Below are 15,238 nucleotides of genomic sequence, written 5' to 3'. Positions count from 1 at the left end.
CCTACACACCAAACACATGCCTACACACCACACACATGCCTACACACCACACACATGCCTACACACCACCCACATGCCTACACACCACACACATGCCTACACACCACACACATGCCTACACACCACACGCATGCCTACACACCACACACATGCCTACATACCACCCACATGCCTACACACCATACACATGCCTACACACCACACGCATGCCTACACACCACACACATGCCAACACACCACACACATGCCTACACCACACACATGCCTACACACCACACCCTACACACCACACACATGTCTACACACCACACACATGCCTATACACCACACACATGCCAAGACTCCTTACACATGCCTACACACCACACACATGCCTACACACCACAAACATGCCTAAACACCACACACATGCCTGTACACCACCCACATGCCTACACACCACCCACATGCCTACACACCACCCACATGCCTACACACCACACATATGCCTACACACCAAACACATGCCTACACACCACACACATGCCTACACACCACACACATGCTTACACACCACCCACATTCCTACACACCACACACGCCTACACACCACACACATGCCTACACACCACACGCATGCCGAAATCCCTCCCACATGCCTACACACCACACACATGCCTACACACCACACACATGCCAACACGCCTTACACATGCCTACACACCACACACATGCCTAAACACCACACACATGCCTGTACACCACCCACATGCCTACACACCACCCACATGCCTACACACCACACACATGCCTACACACCACACATATGCCTACACACCAAACACATGCCTACACACCACACACATGCCTACACACCACACACATGACTACACACCACCCACATGCCTACACACCACACACATGCCTACACACCACACACATGCCTACACACCACATGCATGCCTACACACCACACACATGCCTACATACCACCCACATGTCTACACACCATACACATGCCTACACACCACACGCATGCCTACACACCACACACATGCCAACACACCACACACATGCCTACACCACACACATGCCTACACACCACACCCTACACACCACACACATGTCTACACACCACACACATGCCTATACACCACACACATGCCAAGACTCCTTACACATGCCTACACACCACACACATGCCTACACACCACACACATGCCTAAACACCACACACATGCCTGTACACCACCCACATGCCTACACACCACCCACATGCCTACACACCACCCATATGCCTACACACCACACACATGCCTACACACCACACACATGCCTACACACCACACACATGCCTACACACCACACACATGCCTACACACCACACGCATGCCTACACACCAAACACATGCCTACACACCACACACATGCCTACACACCACACACATGCCTACACACCACCCACATGCCTACACACCACACACATGCCTACACACCACACACATGCCTACACACCACATGCATGCCTACACACCACACACATGCCTACATACCACCCACATGCCTACACACCATACACATGCCTACACACCACACGCATGCCTACACACCACACACATGCCAACACACCACACACATGCCTACACCACACACATGCCTACACACCACACCCTACACACCACACACATGTCTACATACCACACACATGCCTATACACCACATACATGCCAAGACTCCTTACACATGCCTACACACCACACACATGCCTACACACCACACACATGCCTAAACACCACACACAGGCCTAAACACCACCCACATGCCTACACACCACCCACATGCCTACACACCACACACATGCCTACACACCACACATATGCCTACACACCAAACACATGCCTACACACCACACACATGCCTACACACCACACACATGCTTACACACCACCCACATGCCTACACACCACACACGCCTACACACCACACACATGCCTACACACCACACGCATGCCTACACACCACACACATGCCTACATACCACCCACATGCCTACACACCATACACATGCCTACACACCACACGCGTGCCTACACACCACACACATGCCAACACACCACACACATGCCTACACCACACACATGCCTACACACCACACCCTACACACCACACACATGTCTACACACCACACACATGCCTACACACCACACACTTGCCTAAACACCACACACATGCCAACACTCCTTACACATGCCTAAGCCTACACTACACACATGTGCCTACATAGAACACAAATCAACATGCACACATACACTCTGGAGTGTGGTACACTGATGTGTGCTGAGTATGCATAAGGCCTTGGGTTCGATTCCAAGCACAACAATAATGGCAAGGTTTGTGGGTATTAGTGATGCCTTAACAAAATAAAGCCGAGATGACATTAATGCCAGGTGTGGTGGTGCATGCCTGTAATCCTAGCCCTTAGGAGGCAGTGGCAGGAACATCACCTTGGGGATGCAGAGCAGAGGGGCCCATGCCTACCTTGGGGATGAGAAAGTCCTGGACTTCAATGTCACGGAATGTGTGGCGGGGAAAAATCAATGGAGCGATGTCCCCAAAGCGCTGCACCTCATGGATGGCAGCATTGGTGTAGGACATGGGGGCCTGGTCTGCCATCTCGGGTCACCCCCCCCTGTCCTTTGACTTCATCAATCTCTCATTGGACTATGCCTGGAGGGACAGCGTCCCCTCAGTGAAGCTCTGCCCTTTGCCTCTGTGTAACAACGAAAGTAAGGATTGAGTCCAAGCGAGAAAGTTCGTCTCTGATTGTTGCTGGAGTCTGGGTTAGTTCGTGCCTCCTCCCTCTCATTTCCTCCTCCTTCCTTCATCACTTCCTGTGACTATTTAGCTCCCCACCCCCTTTATGAGAAAGCATCTCAAAGTAGTCTAGGCTAGAATGCCCATGCTGGCCTTGAACTTGCAACCTTCTTGCTTCATCCGCCCACACTGGATACTGAAGGCCACTGTTCTGTGTCAAGAATCTCTCTTCTCACAACATTAAGGTTGCTCCTAGGTTGGGCTGACCAGATAGAGGGGCAGGTCTGTCTGTGGACTGAAGACTTGGGACACAGTTGAGACAAGGATGGGAATTGGACCAAGAGTCTGAGGTGCAGCCACAGAACTTGTTTATTGAACATTCAATCAGCCCAAGCTGAGCAGAAGGTGGAGCTACTGGCCCTGCTAGCGCAGGGCTACACAGAGTTGGTAAGGCTTTGGAGTAACTGGCAGTGCAAAGATGCCTTGGTCGCTGGGCCTGGACTGTCCATCGGGCACGGAGAAGCTAAAGCGCTGCAGGAGGCAGGTGAAGAAGAGGAAGAGCTCCATGCGGGCCAGGGGCTCCCCCAGGCATATGCGGCGGCCTGAGGGTGGGAGAGAGGCTTGGTCAGTCTGGGTCCTGGTAGGATCTCCACCCTCAGAGGCACCCTGGGAAGACACAGGGAGCCAGGCACCCCGCGGGCACCTGCGGAGAATGGCATGAAGGCCTCAGGCTTCACAAAGTGTCCCTGGGCATCCAGGAAGTGCTCAGGATGGAATTGGAGGGGTTTCTCCCAGACGGTCTCGTCCTTCAGCACCGAGGACAGGTTCGTGATGAGCATCGTGCCCTGGCGGGAGACACTATGTCAGTATGGACTGGGGTGGGGCCCCTAATTTGCATGCACAACCTCTTCCACCTCCACACACTGAGTCCCTTCGTCAGAGTACCGCAGCTCCTTCATGGGTGATGGGTGACCTTCGAAACTAGTGCTTCATCCACGTCTGCTCCCATTCTCCACCGTGGATCATCTCATTGGACACCCAGTTTCCCCGAGGACTCCCAGGAACGGCTGCAGCATACTCACACCCAGGATGGTTGCAGCACCACATGGAAATCCAGGGCGCATGAGATTTGGCCTTTCCTTCCTTTGTTTGCTAGTGGCCATGCTATTGGTAGGAGGGCCCATGCCTACCTTCGGGATGCGGAAGCCTTGTACTTCAATGTCACGTGACGTCATGTGTGGCAAATTCAATGGGATGATGTCGGCAAAGCGCTGCACCTCATGGATGACAGCATTGGTGTAGGGCATGTGGGCCTGGTCAGCCATCTCTGGGCGCCGCGCCTGCCCTAGGACTTCATCAATCTCCTGCTGGACACGACCTGGAAGGACAGCATCCCCTCAGTGAAGGAGCCCCAGGGAGATTCCCCTTGTCCCTCTACTTCCTCTCTGCTAAGGGCTGGGTCCATGAGAGAAAGATGGCCATCACCCGGGCTGGAGTCTGGGGCAATCCTGGGCCAGGAGTCACAAGTGTCCCAGGGAAGCTTAAGGACACTGCCTCGTCCCTCCTCCTCCTTTCTTCCCAGCCCAGCCAGGCTCACGCTGCACATCCGGGTGCAGGATCATGAGCAGCAGGGCCCAGGACAGCGTGGTTGACGTGGTCACCATCCCAGCACCAAACAGATCAGAGACAACGAGACGTAGATTGGCATCATTGAAGCTGCTCTCAGGGTTCCCCTTGGCCTGGGCCAGAGAGAGACAGTGGACTCAGAGCAAAGAGGGAAAAGGCCCATGATACCCAGCCAGTGTCTGCAGGAGGCCACGCTTGGGGGTCACTGGGTTAGCCACGACATGCTGGACACCACAGCTCACCATCTCTCACCTTCTCCATCTCAGCCAAGAAGGCATCAGTTAGGCTTTGAGGTGGCTTGTCAACATCCCAGGTCCTCCTGTGCTCAGCTAGCAGCGTATCCACCATAGTCATGAATGTCTTTTGTGCAGGGAAGACCTTGTCGGCCAACCCCGGGATGCGCAGGAGAATTGGGATCGTGTTCAGAACCTGTAACACACACAGACAAGGTGCTGGGCGGTATTGTTGCCTTTTAATTTAATGTGTGAAGTAAATAAGATTTCTATTAATGATAATAATGATAATCATTATTATTTCAATGTGTGCTTGTATATGCATGATGTGGAGAGTGTTGTGGCCACGACAAGAATGTTGCGGTCAGAGGAAAACAAACAGAGTCACTTGTGTCCTTACAACTGCACTCAAGTGCCAGGCTTGCTTGGCCAGCTCCCTTACCCACTGTGCATCTCTCTGGCCCCTGGGTTCCTCTGCTCAATGTTGATCTCACCCAGTCTCACTTTCCAGCCTCTCCCACAAGGCCCGGTGCGCTCCTCTCATCTCCTGTCTCCTCTTTAGTTCCAGCCTCAGACTCTTGGTTCCCAGGGTGAACAGAAGGAATATTCTACTCTGAACCTTCCCCAGGCTTTTGTAGCTTCCATATAGACAGAGGGCGCCGGCTGTCCCTGTTCTGGACACCTGACCTTGGCCCACATTTTCCCTGCGTTTGTCCCAGGTTTGTCAAGCTCTATGCTTTTATTCCTGTGGTAGACATTTCTAGAAGTCTTGCTCTCCAAATCCCCTGCCTAAGGCTCCTCTGGGAGGATGGATGGCACAGAAGTGGTTCCGCAGGCTGCCCCAAGCCCCCTACCTCGGGAAGCAAGCCAATATTCTCTCCCATGTTTTCTTCCAATGTTGTTAGCATGTTGATGAGGGAAGGGTCTCCATACTCAAAGCGGCGGGCGTAAATGAGGGACGCGATCACATTGCACACGGCTTTGCTGAGGAGCATGTAGGGACTGAGGGGACGCCCTGGGAGCGGAGATGCCAGTTAGTCATGTTCTCAGTGCGATCTCGCTGTGCCCATGCGCACACCCCACCAGTCACCCACCAGCCTGGTCGGCTAAGGCGTCACAGAGGTGGCCAGCCTCCTCTGTCACCCACTGCTCCAGCGATTTCCTGCCCAGGCCGAAGTTGCGCAGGGTGGACACAGAGAACCGCCGCTGCTCTCGCCACTCGGGCCCATAAGGTGCAAGGACCACACCTGTGGACACATCTGTGTGTAAGCAAAGACACCTGGCTGTGCCATCAACTGCTCCCACCATTAGTCATCTGCTCTGGGACGAGCATCACTTATATCGTCCTACCTTCCTCCAAAACCCACGTCTACCACCTCCTAGCCCGCTACGTAGGCTCCATGATGGATTTCAGTGGCTGCTAGTTGAGTCGCTAACTGCTTGTCACCTGTATCAGGCCCTGTCCTTCCTCTGCCCAGTACCCACCATGTCTGGCTCTGATGCTATGACTGCCTCCCCTCCCCTACCCAGCAGCCCATTGCCTTGAGCTTTGTGTCCATGGCCAAAGTGTTGAAAGATGGGTATTTTAGGGCGATCAGCAGTGTCCTCTCCACAGGTCAGCAGAGCTTCCTGCACGGCCTTCAGTCCATTGATGACGACCACAGGCTTCCAGGCCATCTGCAGGCTGAACACGTCACCATAGCGGTTTCGAAGCTGAAGCAGAGGGACAGAGCACTTAGGAAGTGTAGGTCCCTGTGGGGCCTAGAACCAGGCTCGCTGCACTAGCATTGGCATAGTTTGTGTGTGTGTGTGTGTGTGTGTGTGTGTGTTGCTTGTTATTGAAGTTTGGTCTTCATATGTCCTGGGAGAATGCTCTTCCTCTTACTTTCATCCCTAGCTTGAGACTTGGCATCTTAAAACTGTGCCTTCTTTTCTTTTTTCTTTCTTTTTCATGATGTTTTTATTTTCGTAAATAAGTACTCTGTCTTCCTGCCTACCAGCATAAGGCAACAGATCATATTCCAGATAGTTGTGAGTCACCATTTGGTTATTGGGCATTGAACTCAGGACCTCTGGAGGAGCAGCAAGTGCTCTTAACAGCAGAGTCAACCCTCCAGGCCTGGCATCTCATTGTTTAAGTTCAGCAAAGGACTCACAGTAGATGTGATCACCCAGCTGAGACCATCCCAGACCCCAACACTGTCCTGGGCCCCTTAGCATCTCACGACATATGAGGAAACTCAGGTTCCTCTAGATGGGCAGTGAGGCCACAGAGCACACAGCAGCAAGAGTCACCAGCCACAGCCCTCTGTCCATTTGCTGTGCTGACTGACAGGCTGTGCTAGACCTGGGACCTGGCACCATGCTAAGACCTCACCTATGACAGACAGGATCATAGGGACTTGGGACCTCTATGACTGCTGCCCTGTCCAATCACCCTTGAACCTGCTGTCACATCCTGCCTCACCTCCTGGACTTTGTGCCTCAAAACTGTTGCCCAAGAAAGTCCAAGTGCCACCACCAGGAAGGGGTGGTTCTCTCAGGGGCACAATACCCTGTGTAACCTGTGGCTCCACTCCCACTACACTACCTGCTCCAATGGACACTGCATCCTCTGTTACCTCCCAGCACTAAGTCACTCACCTTGTACATGCTATACGGCATGTTCTCCAAGTCCAGCTGCAGCAGGCTGCCCAGCACAGGCCACAGTGCAGGGCCTGGTGGGTAGCGGGCAGCCCAGCGCTGGCGCCTGTGCATCAGGTCCACCAGCAATATGAAGATGACTGTGAATATGGCCACGGGCCACAGGCCAGTCCCAGTCAGCAGCTCCATGGCTGCGCGCCACTGCTCCCCAGGCTTCCTAAAGAACAAGGGACAACGCTCACCACAGACACCTAGGACCAGAAGTCCCAAGGTTGGATACTGCTACCTTATAAAGGAGTGCCAGAGCTGCCCTTTGTCCTCTGCTCCAGCCAAATTTTGTTTGTTCAAGTGTAGGGAGGAGCCAGAGAGAGTGAGTCCCTTCCAGGAGCTGACTTAATGGTTCTTCTGGCTGAACATGGAGGGGGTATATCCAGGTGACTCTGCTTTGAGGTGGACAATTATGTTGTGCAGTAAAATTATCTGTTGTGCCACACATGCAGCCTGTGGTTAGTGAGGGGCAGTGGGGGAAGGCAGCTACAGCCTGTGTGTGAGTGAGGGGCAGTGGGGGAAGGCAGCTGCAGTCTTTGTGTGAGTGAGGGACAGTGGGGGAAGGCAGCTGCAGCCTGTGTGTGAGTGAGGGGCAGTGGGGGAAGACAGCTGCAGCCTGTGTGTGAGTGAGGGGCAGTGGGGGAAGGCAGCTACTGCCAATGTAATCCATTAAGAAAACAGAAAAATGACGCAAAATGCACATGTACTCAGGACAACTGCTGGTCACCCTGCACGTGCCCACTCTCACTCACTGCAGTCAGCCAAGGTTCTGCCCCTGTCCTCTCTGGGGATCCAGACCTCTGAATATCAAGGCTCAGATGTCCCAGTGGAGGCCAGGCTCAGCTCTTGCTCTCTGCTGCCCCCTACAGTGAGGCAGAAGAGAAGAGAGGCAGGAGCAAGGTAGGGGGGAGCACACCATGGAGCCATAGCAAGGTCTGGACACTGGATCTTCCTCTCTCTGCTGCCCATGCCACCCCTTCTCAGCTGACCTCTCTGTCACCAGGCCTGAGGTGACGCGTTTGTTGCTGGCCTGAGGCCCCCAAAGTCTGCTCCCGGTTCCTGTCCCTACTACTGGTCCTTGCCCTACCCAATGACCCTGCCCCACACTGTGACATAGGATGGCAGTCTAGGTTGGGGCAAAGACAAGGGTCTTTCTCTCTAGGCTCAGTATCACCTGAAGGCGGCCTGCAGGGGAGTCAGGACACCTGAGAGGGTCACGGTCAAGAGTGGGAGGAGGGAGACAACCGCGCTCTGCTCACTGACAGGCTCAGGCTGCTGGCTTCCTCCTGCTCTGCTCCAGGACCCTCCTGGGGTAACTTGTGGTGACTGATGGTTAACCCTGGAGTCAGTGCTGGGACAGCACAGTCTGCCTCTCCTCTGATCTCAGCCTGTCTGAGCGCTGTACAATGGTGTTGACTGGGTGCTGGCCCCATTGTGGGATAAGCTGGCCCAGGCCTGATTTTCCCACTTCACCTAAGTGTGCTCCTGTGAGGTAAGTGTGCTGACAGGCGAGTGATGTCACACTGTGTGCTGTAAAGGGTTCCGTGGTCTGTCACCTGCTCTTAGAGGTGACTTGGATGCTCTGCTACACAGCTGCCTGCTAGCACTGTCTGCTTCCCTTCACCCTCAGTTCACGTGCTCTCAGCCATGTGAACCACTGTGGTTGGCCATGGTCATTTGACCTCTAAGGTACTGGGGTCATGTGACTTCTAAGGGACTGGGGTCATGTTTTCATGCCAGCTGCACATATGTGCCCGTTCTGCCACAGGAAGCTGGAGCTGAGTCCCTGGCCATCTAGGGTGATTGGTGCTCCCAGATTTGCAGTTCTCTGTACACAGGCAACACATACTTAATCTCTGTCCTCTGTCCTCCACTGGAACTGGACAAATGGACCCTGGGCAGGTGTCTCCTGGACTCTGTCCTGTGAGCCATTTCCCTCTGCTGGCTTCATTGTGAAGACCAACAGTGAGTCTAAGAGCCCTTCCCAGGTTCTTCTCTCCCTAGGCATGATGGGAAGTGCTAACCCAGTCAGCCTGGGAAGTGTGACCTCACTCACTGGGAGGACAGTGACTTCTGGGTGCTGCCTTGGGAAGGCTTAGTTTGGGCAATGGAGACTGGAGGTCGCTTAGGGTTGGTGAAGCTTCCCTTCCCGGGTGGTTACTGTACCCCTCATGGTGTGAGGCCTCCTCAGAACTATGGGCAGATATGATAGGATGTTACCTATGCAATCCAAAGCCACTGAATCTTTGCTATCAAATGCAGTATTTGTAATTAACAGGATTTAAAACTCAAGGAAAAATATTGAAAAGACAAAAATGAATGGAAAAGGAAATCAAAGTGCAACAGCAGTATATCAGTCAGGTCCCAGACTAAAATTGACTTGGAGGAGAAAAGAGTCACTTCAAAGAGTTGTGCACTGTGATCCCAACAATCCATCTTTGCATTGGTGATCTGAGCTTTAATATTTTCACATTTTTTGAAAATTAATGAAAAAAAAGGGGAGGGAGAATGACACCTCACACTCACAAAGGAGAGCTCCCCACCTTAGTTGAGGAAACCACCTTAAGACTACTGGCATGCTTATAGCTGGTTCTGTCATGAGAGACATCACCAAACAAAGGGGCTTTGGTCGTGTGACTTCCTGTGGTGTTGAGTGCTGCACCTCACAGTTGACAGCATTGCTGTAGGGCATGTGGGCCTTGTCTGCCATTGTCTGCTGTTTGGGTTGTCGTGCCTGCCCTGTGACTTCATCAGTCTTCTGTTTGTCAGACTCAGCCTGAAGGGACAGCATCCCCTCAGTGAAAGAGTCACAGGGGCTCCCCTTTGCCCCTGTCTTACTACCAAATCAAGGGCTGAGTCCAAGCGAGAAAGGTCGTCTCTGATTGTTGCTGGAGTCTGGGTTAGTTCGTGCATCCTCCCTCTCATTTCCTCCTCCTTCCTTCATCACTTCCTGTGACTATTTAGCTCCCCACCCCCTTTATGAGAAAGCATCTCAAAGTAGTCTAGGCTAGAATGCCCATGCTGGCCTTGAAGTTGCAACCTTCTTGCTTCATCCGCCCACATTGGATCCTGAAGGCCACTGTTCTGTGTCAAGAATCTCTCTTCTCACAACATTCAGGTTGCTCCTAGGTTGGGCTGACCAGATAGAGGGGCAGGTCTGTCTGTGGACTGAAGACTTGGGACACAGTTGAGACAAGGATGGGAATTGGACCAGGAGTCTGAGGTGCAGCCACAGAACTTGTTTATTGAACATTCAATCAGCCCAAGCTGAGCAGAAGGTGGAGCTACTGGCCCTGCTAGCGCAGGGCTACACAGAGTTGGTAAGGCTTTGGAGTAACTGGCAGTGCGAAGATGCCTTGGTCACTGGGTCTGGACTGTCCATCGGGCACGGAGAAGCTAAAGCGCTGCAGGAGGCAGGTGAAGAAGAGGAAGAGCTCCATGCGGGCCAGGGGCTCCCCCAGGCATATGCGGCGGCCTGAGGGTGGGAGAGAGGCTTGGTCAGTCTGGGTCCTGGTAGGATCTCCACCCTCAGAGGCACCCTGGGAAGACACAGGGAGCCAGGCACCCCGCGGGCACCTGCGGAGAATGGCATGAAGGCCTCAGGCTTCACAAAGTGTCCCTGGGCGTCCAGGAAGTGCTCAGGATGGAATTGGAGGGGTTTCTCCCAGACGGTCTCGTCCTTCAGCACCGAGGACAGGTTCGTGATGAGCATCGTGCCCTGGCGGGAGACACTATGTCAGTATGGACTGGGGTGGGGCCCCTAATTTGCATGCACAACCTCTTCCACCTCCACACACTGAGTCCCTTCGTCAGAGTACCGCAGCTCCTTCATGGGTGATGGGTGACCTTGGAAACTAGTGCTTCATCCACGTCTGCTCCCATTCTCCACCGTGGATCATCTCATTGGACACCCAGTTTCCCCGAGGACTCCCAGGAACGGCTGCAGCATACTCACACCCAGGATGGTTGCAGCACCTCATGGAAATCCAGGGCACATGAGATTTGGCCTTTCCTTCCCTTGTTTGCTAGTGGCCATGCTATCGGTAGGAGGGCCCATGCCTACCTTAGGGATGCGGAAGCCTTGTAATTCAATGTCACGTGACGTCAGGCGTGGCAAATTCAATGGGGCGATGTCCGCAAAGCGCTGCACCTCATGGATGACAGCATTGGTGTAGGGCATGCGGGCCTGGTCTGCCATCTCTGGGCGCCGCGTCTGCCCTAGGACTTCATCAATCTCCTGCTGGACACGGCCTGGAAGGACAGCATCCCTTCATTTCAGGATGCCCTGAAATGACCCTTGTCCCTACACTACCTCTCTGCTAAGGGCTGGGTCCATGAGAGAAAGATGGCCATCACCCAGGCCGCAGTCTGGGGCAATCCTGGGCCAGGAGTCACAAGTGTCCCAGGGAAGCTTAAGGACACTGCCTCGTCCCTCCTCCTCCTTTCTTCCCAGCCCAGCCAGGCTCACGCTGCACATCCGGGTGCAGGATCATGAGCAGCAGGGCCCAGGACAGTGTGGTTGACGTGGTCACCATCCCCGCCATGAACAGGTCAGCCACCACCACACGCAGGTTCTTGTCATTGAAGCTGCTCTCAGGGTTCCCCTTGGCCTGGGCCAGAGAGAGACAGTGGACTCAGAGCAAAGAGGGAAAAGGCCCATGATACTCAGCCAGTGTCTGCGGGAGGCCACGCTTGGGGGTCACTGGGTTAGCCACGACATGCTGGACACCACAGCTCACCATCTCTCACCTTCTCCATCTCAGCCAAAAAGGCATCAGTTAGGCTTTGAGGTGGCTTGTCAACATCCCAGGTCCTCCTGTGCTCAGCTAGCAGCGTATCCACCATACTCATGAATGTCTTTTGTGCAGGGAAGACCTTGTCGGCCAACCCCGGGATGCGCAGGAGAATTGGGAACGTGTTCAGAACCTGTAACACACACAGACAAGGTGCTAGGCAATCTTGTTGCCTTTTCATTTAATGTGTGAAGTAAATAAGATTTCTAATAATAATAATAATGATAATCATTATTATTTCAATGTGTGCTTGTACACGCATGATGTGGAGAGTGTTGTGGCCACGACAAGAATGTTGCGGTCAGAGGAAAACAAACGGAGTCACTTGTGTCCTTACTGGAACTGCACTCAAGTGCCAGGCTTGCTTGGCCAGCTCCCTTACCCACTGTGCATCTCTCTGGCCCCTGGGTTCCTCTGCTCAATGTTGATCTCACCCAGTCTCACTTTCCAGCCTCTCCCACAAGGCCCGGTGCGCTCCTCTCATCTCCTGTCTCCTCTTTAGTTCCAACCTCAGACTCTTGGTTCCCAGGGTGAACAGAAGGAATATTCTACTCTGAAACTTTCACAGGCTTTTGTAGTTTCCATATAGTCAGAGGGCACTGGCTGTCCCTGTTCTGGACACCTGACCTTGGTCCACATTTTCCCTGCGTTTGTTCCAGGTTTGTGAAGCTCTACGCTTTTATTCCTGTGGTAGACATTTCTAGAAGTCTTGCTCTCCAAATCCCCTGCCTAAGGCTCTTCTGGGAGGATGGATGGCACAGAAGTGGTTCCGCAGGCTGCCCCAAGCCCCCTACCTCGGGAAGCAAGCCATTAGTCTCTCCCATGTTTTCTTCCAATGTTGTTAGCATGTTGATGAGGGAAGGGTCTCCATACTCAAAGCGGCGGGCGTAAATGAGGGACGCGATCACATTGCACACGGCTTTGCTGAGGAGCATGTAGGGACTGAGGGGACGCCCTGGGAGCGGAGAGGCCAGTTAGTCAGGTTCTCAGTGCGATCTCGCTGTGCCCATGCGCACACCCCACCACTCACCCACCAGCCTGGTCGGCTAAGGCGTCACAGAGGTGGCCAGCCTCCTCTGTCACCCACTGCTCCAGCGATTTCCTGCCCAGGCCGAAGTTGCGCAGGGTGGACACAGAGAACCGCCGCTGCTCTCGCCACTCGGGCCCATATGGTGCAAAGACCACACCTGTGGACACATCTGTGCGTAAGCAAGGACACCTGGCTGTGCCGGCCACTGCTCCCATATTCCTCGTCTGCTCTGGGACGAGCATCACTCGTATCCTCCTACCTTCCTCCAAAACCCACGTCTACCACCTCCTAGCCCGCTACGTAGGCTCCATGATGGATTTCAGTGGCTGCTTGTTGAGTCGCTAACTGCTTGTCACCTGTATCAGGCCCTGTCCTTGCTCTGCCCAGTACCCACCATGTCTGGCTCTGATGCTATGACTGCCTCCCCTCCCCCACCCAGCAGCCTTTTGCCTTGAGCTTTGTGTCCATGGCCAATGTGTTGAAAGATGGGTATTTTAGGGCGGTCAGCAGTGTCCTCTCCACAGGTCAGCAGAGCTTCCTGCACGGCCTTCAGGCCATTGATGACGACCATAGGCTTCCAGGCCATCTGCAGGCTGAACACGTCACCATAGCGGTTTCGAAGCTGAAGCAGAGGGACAGAGCACTTAGGAAGTGGAGGTCCCTGTGGGGCCTAGAACCAGGCTCCCTGCACTAGCATTGGCATAGTTTGTGTGTGTGTGTGTGTGTGTGTGTGTGTGTGTGTGTGTGTGTGTGTGTGTGTGTGTTGCTTGTTATTGAAGTTTGGTCTTCATATGTCCTGGGAGAATGCTCTTCCTCTTACTTTCATCCCTAGCTTGAGACCTGGCATCTTAAAACTGTGCCTTCTTTTCTTTTTAATGATTTTTTATTTCCATTAATAAGTACTCTGTCTTCATGCCTACCAGCATAAGGCACCAGATCATATTCCAGATGGTTGTGAGTCACCATTTGGTTATTGGGAATTGAACTCAGGACCTCTGGAGGAGCAGCAAGTGCTCTTAACAGCAGAGTCAACCCACCAGGACTGGCATCTCATTGTTTAAGTTCAGCAAAGGACTCACAGTAGATGTGATCACCCAGCTGAGACCATCCCAGACCCCAACACTGTCCTGGGCCCCTTAGCATCTCAGGACATATGAGGAGACTCAGGTTCCTTGAGATGGGCAGTGAGGCCACAGAGCACACAGCAGCAAGAGAGTCACCAGCCACAGCCCTCTGTCCACTTGCTGTGCTGACAGACAGGCTGTGCTAGACTTGGGGCCTGGCAACATGCTAAGACCTCACCTATGACAGACAGGATCACAGGGACTTGGGACTTCTATGACTACTGCCCTGTCCAATCACCCTTGAACCTGCTGTCACATCCTGCCTCACCTCCTGGACTTTGTGCCTCAAAACTGTTGCCCAAAAATGTCTAAGTGCCACCACCAGGAAGAGGTGGTTCTTCTCTGGGGCACAATTCCCTGTGTAACCTATGGCTCCACTCCCACTACCTGCTCCAATGGACACCGCATCCTCTGTTACCTCCCAGCAGTAAGTCACTTACCTTGTACATGCTATACGGCATGTTCTCCAAGTCCAGCTGCAGCAGGTTGCCCAGCACAGGCCACGGTGCAGGGCCTGGTGGGTAGCGGGCAGCCCAGCGCTGGCGCCTGTGCATCAGGTCCACCAGCAATATGAAGATGACTGTGAATATGGCCACGGGCCACAGGCCAGTCCCAGCCAGCAGCTCCATGGCTGCGCGCCACTGCTCCCCAGGCTTCCCAAAGAACAAGGGACAACGCTCACCACAAAAGCCTAGGACCAGAAGTCCCAAGGTTGGATCCCGCTACCTTATAAAGGAGTGCCAGAGCTGCCCTTTGTTCTCTGCTCCAGCCAAATTTTGTTTGTTCAAGTGTAGGGAGGAGCCAGAGAGAGTGAGTCCCTCCCAGGAGCTGACTTAATGGTTCTTCTGGCTGAACATGGAGGGGGTATATTCAGGTGACTCTGCTTTGAAGTGGACAATTATGTTGTGCAGTAAAATTATCTGTTGTGCCCCACATGCAGCCTGTGGT

General features: G+C 53.6%; 2 protein-coding genes across 2 annotated transcripts; both read right to left on the bottom strand.

The window, feature by feature from the left end:
• Nucleotides 1-3,203: 3,203 nt before the first annotated feature.
• Nucleotides 3,204-7,668, bottom strand: LOC311578539 (cytochrome P450 2D3-like). Its single transcript, XM_084748447.1, has 9 exons — nucleotides 7,296-7,668; nucleotides 6,194-6,365; nucleotides 5,747-5,899; nucleotides 5,507-5,667; nucleotides 4,672-4,848; nucleotides 4,391-4,532; nucleotides 3,984-4,171; nucleotides 3,497-3,638; nucleotides 3,204-3,395 (listed from the first exon to the last, which is right to left on the bottom strand). The coding sequence occupies exons 1-9, from the start codon at nucleotides 7,482-7,484 to the stop codon at nucleotides 3,217-3,219; spliced, it is 1,503 nt and encodes a 500-aa protein (XP_084604573.1). The 5' UTR covers nucleotides 7,485-7,668; the 3' UTR covers nucleotides 3,204-3,216.
• A 2,894-nt stretch (nucleotides 7,669-10,562) lies between these two features.
• Nucleotides 10,563-15,041, bottom strand: LOC311578541 (cytochrome P450 2D3-like). Its single transcript, XM_084748449.1, has 9 exons — nucleotides 14,731-15,041; nucleotides 13,617-13,788; nucleotides 13,171-13,323; nucleotides 12,931-13,091; nucleotides 12,093-12,269; nucleotides 11,812-11,953; nucleotides 11,407-11,594; nucleotides 10,920-11,061; nucleotides 10,563-10,818 (listed from the first exon to the last, which is right to left on the bottom strand). Exons 1-9 carry the CDS (start codon nucleotides 14,917-14,919, stop codon nucleotides 10,640-10,642), a joined length of 1,503 nt encoding a protein of 500 aa, XP_084604575.1. The 5' UTR covers nucleotides 14,920-15,041; the 3' UTR covers nucleotides 10,563-10,639.
• Nucleotides 15,042-15,238: the final 197 nt, after the last annotated feature.

Source organism: Acomys minous, assembly GCF_964271855.1.
Source record: "Acomys minous genome assembly, chromosome: 12".
Classification (NCBI taxonomy): domain Eukaryota; kingdom Metazoa; phylum Chordata; class Mammalia; order Rodentia; family Muridae; genus Acomys; species Acomys minous.
This window is presented reverse-complemented; position numbering and strand designations above follow the sequence as displayed.

Bases quoted from the DNA above. Each gene is read 5' to 3' on its own strand.
- LOC311578539 (XM_084748447.1), bottom strand. From the start codon at position 7,484: ATGGAGCTGCTGACTGGGACTGGCCTGTGGCCCGTGGCCATATTCACA. The intron at 5,900-6,193 runs GCAATGGGCTGC...ATGTGTCCACAG, and splicing joins CCATGGACACAAAGCTCAAG to GTGTGGTCCTTGCACCTTAT. The intron at 5,668-5,746 runs GTGGGTGACTGG...CTCCGCTCCCAG, and splicing joins CGCCTTAGCCGACCAGGCTG to GGCGTCCCCTCAGTCCCTAC.
- LOC311578541 (XM_084748449.1), bottom strand. From the start codon at position 14,919: ATGGAGCTGCTGGCTGGGACTGGCCTGTGGCCCGTGGCCATATTCACA. The intron at 13,092-13,170 runs GTGGGTGAGTGG...CTCCGCTCCCAG, and splicing joins CGCCTTAGCCGACCAGGCTG to GGCGTCCCCTCAGTCCCTAC. The intron at 11,595-11,811 runs GTGAGCCTGGCT...CTGTCCTTCCAG, and splicing joins CCTGCACCCGGATGTGCAGC to GCCGTGTCCAGCAGGAGATT.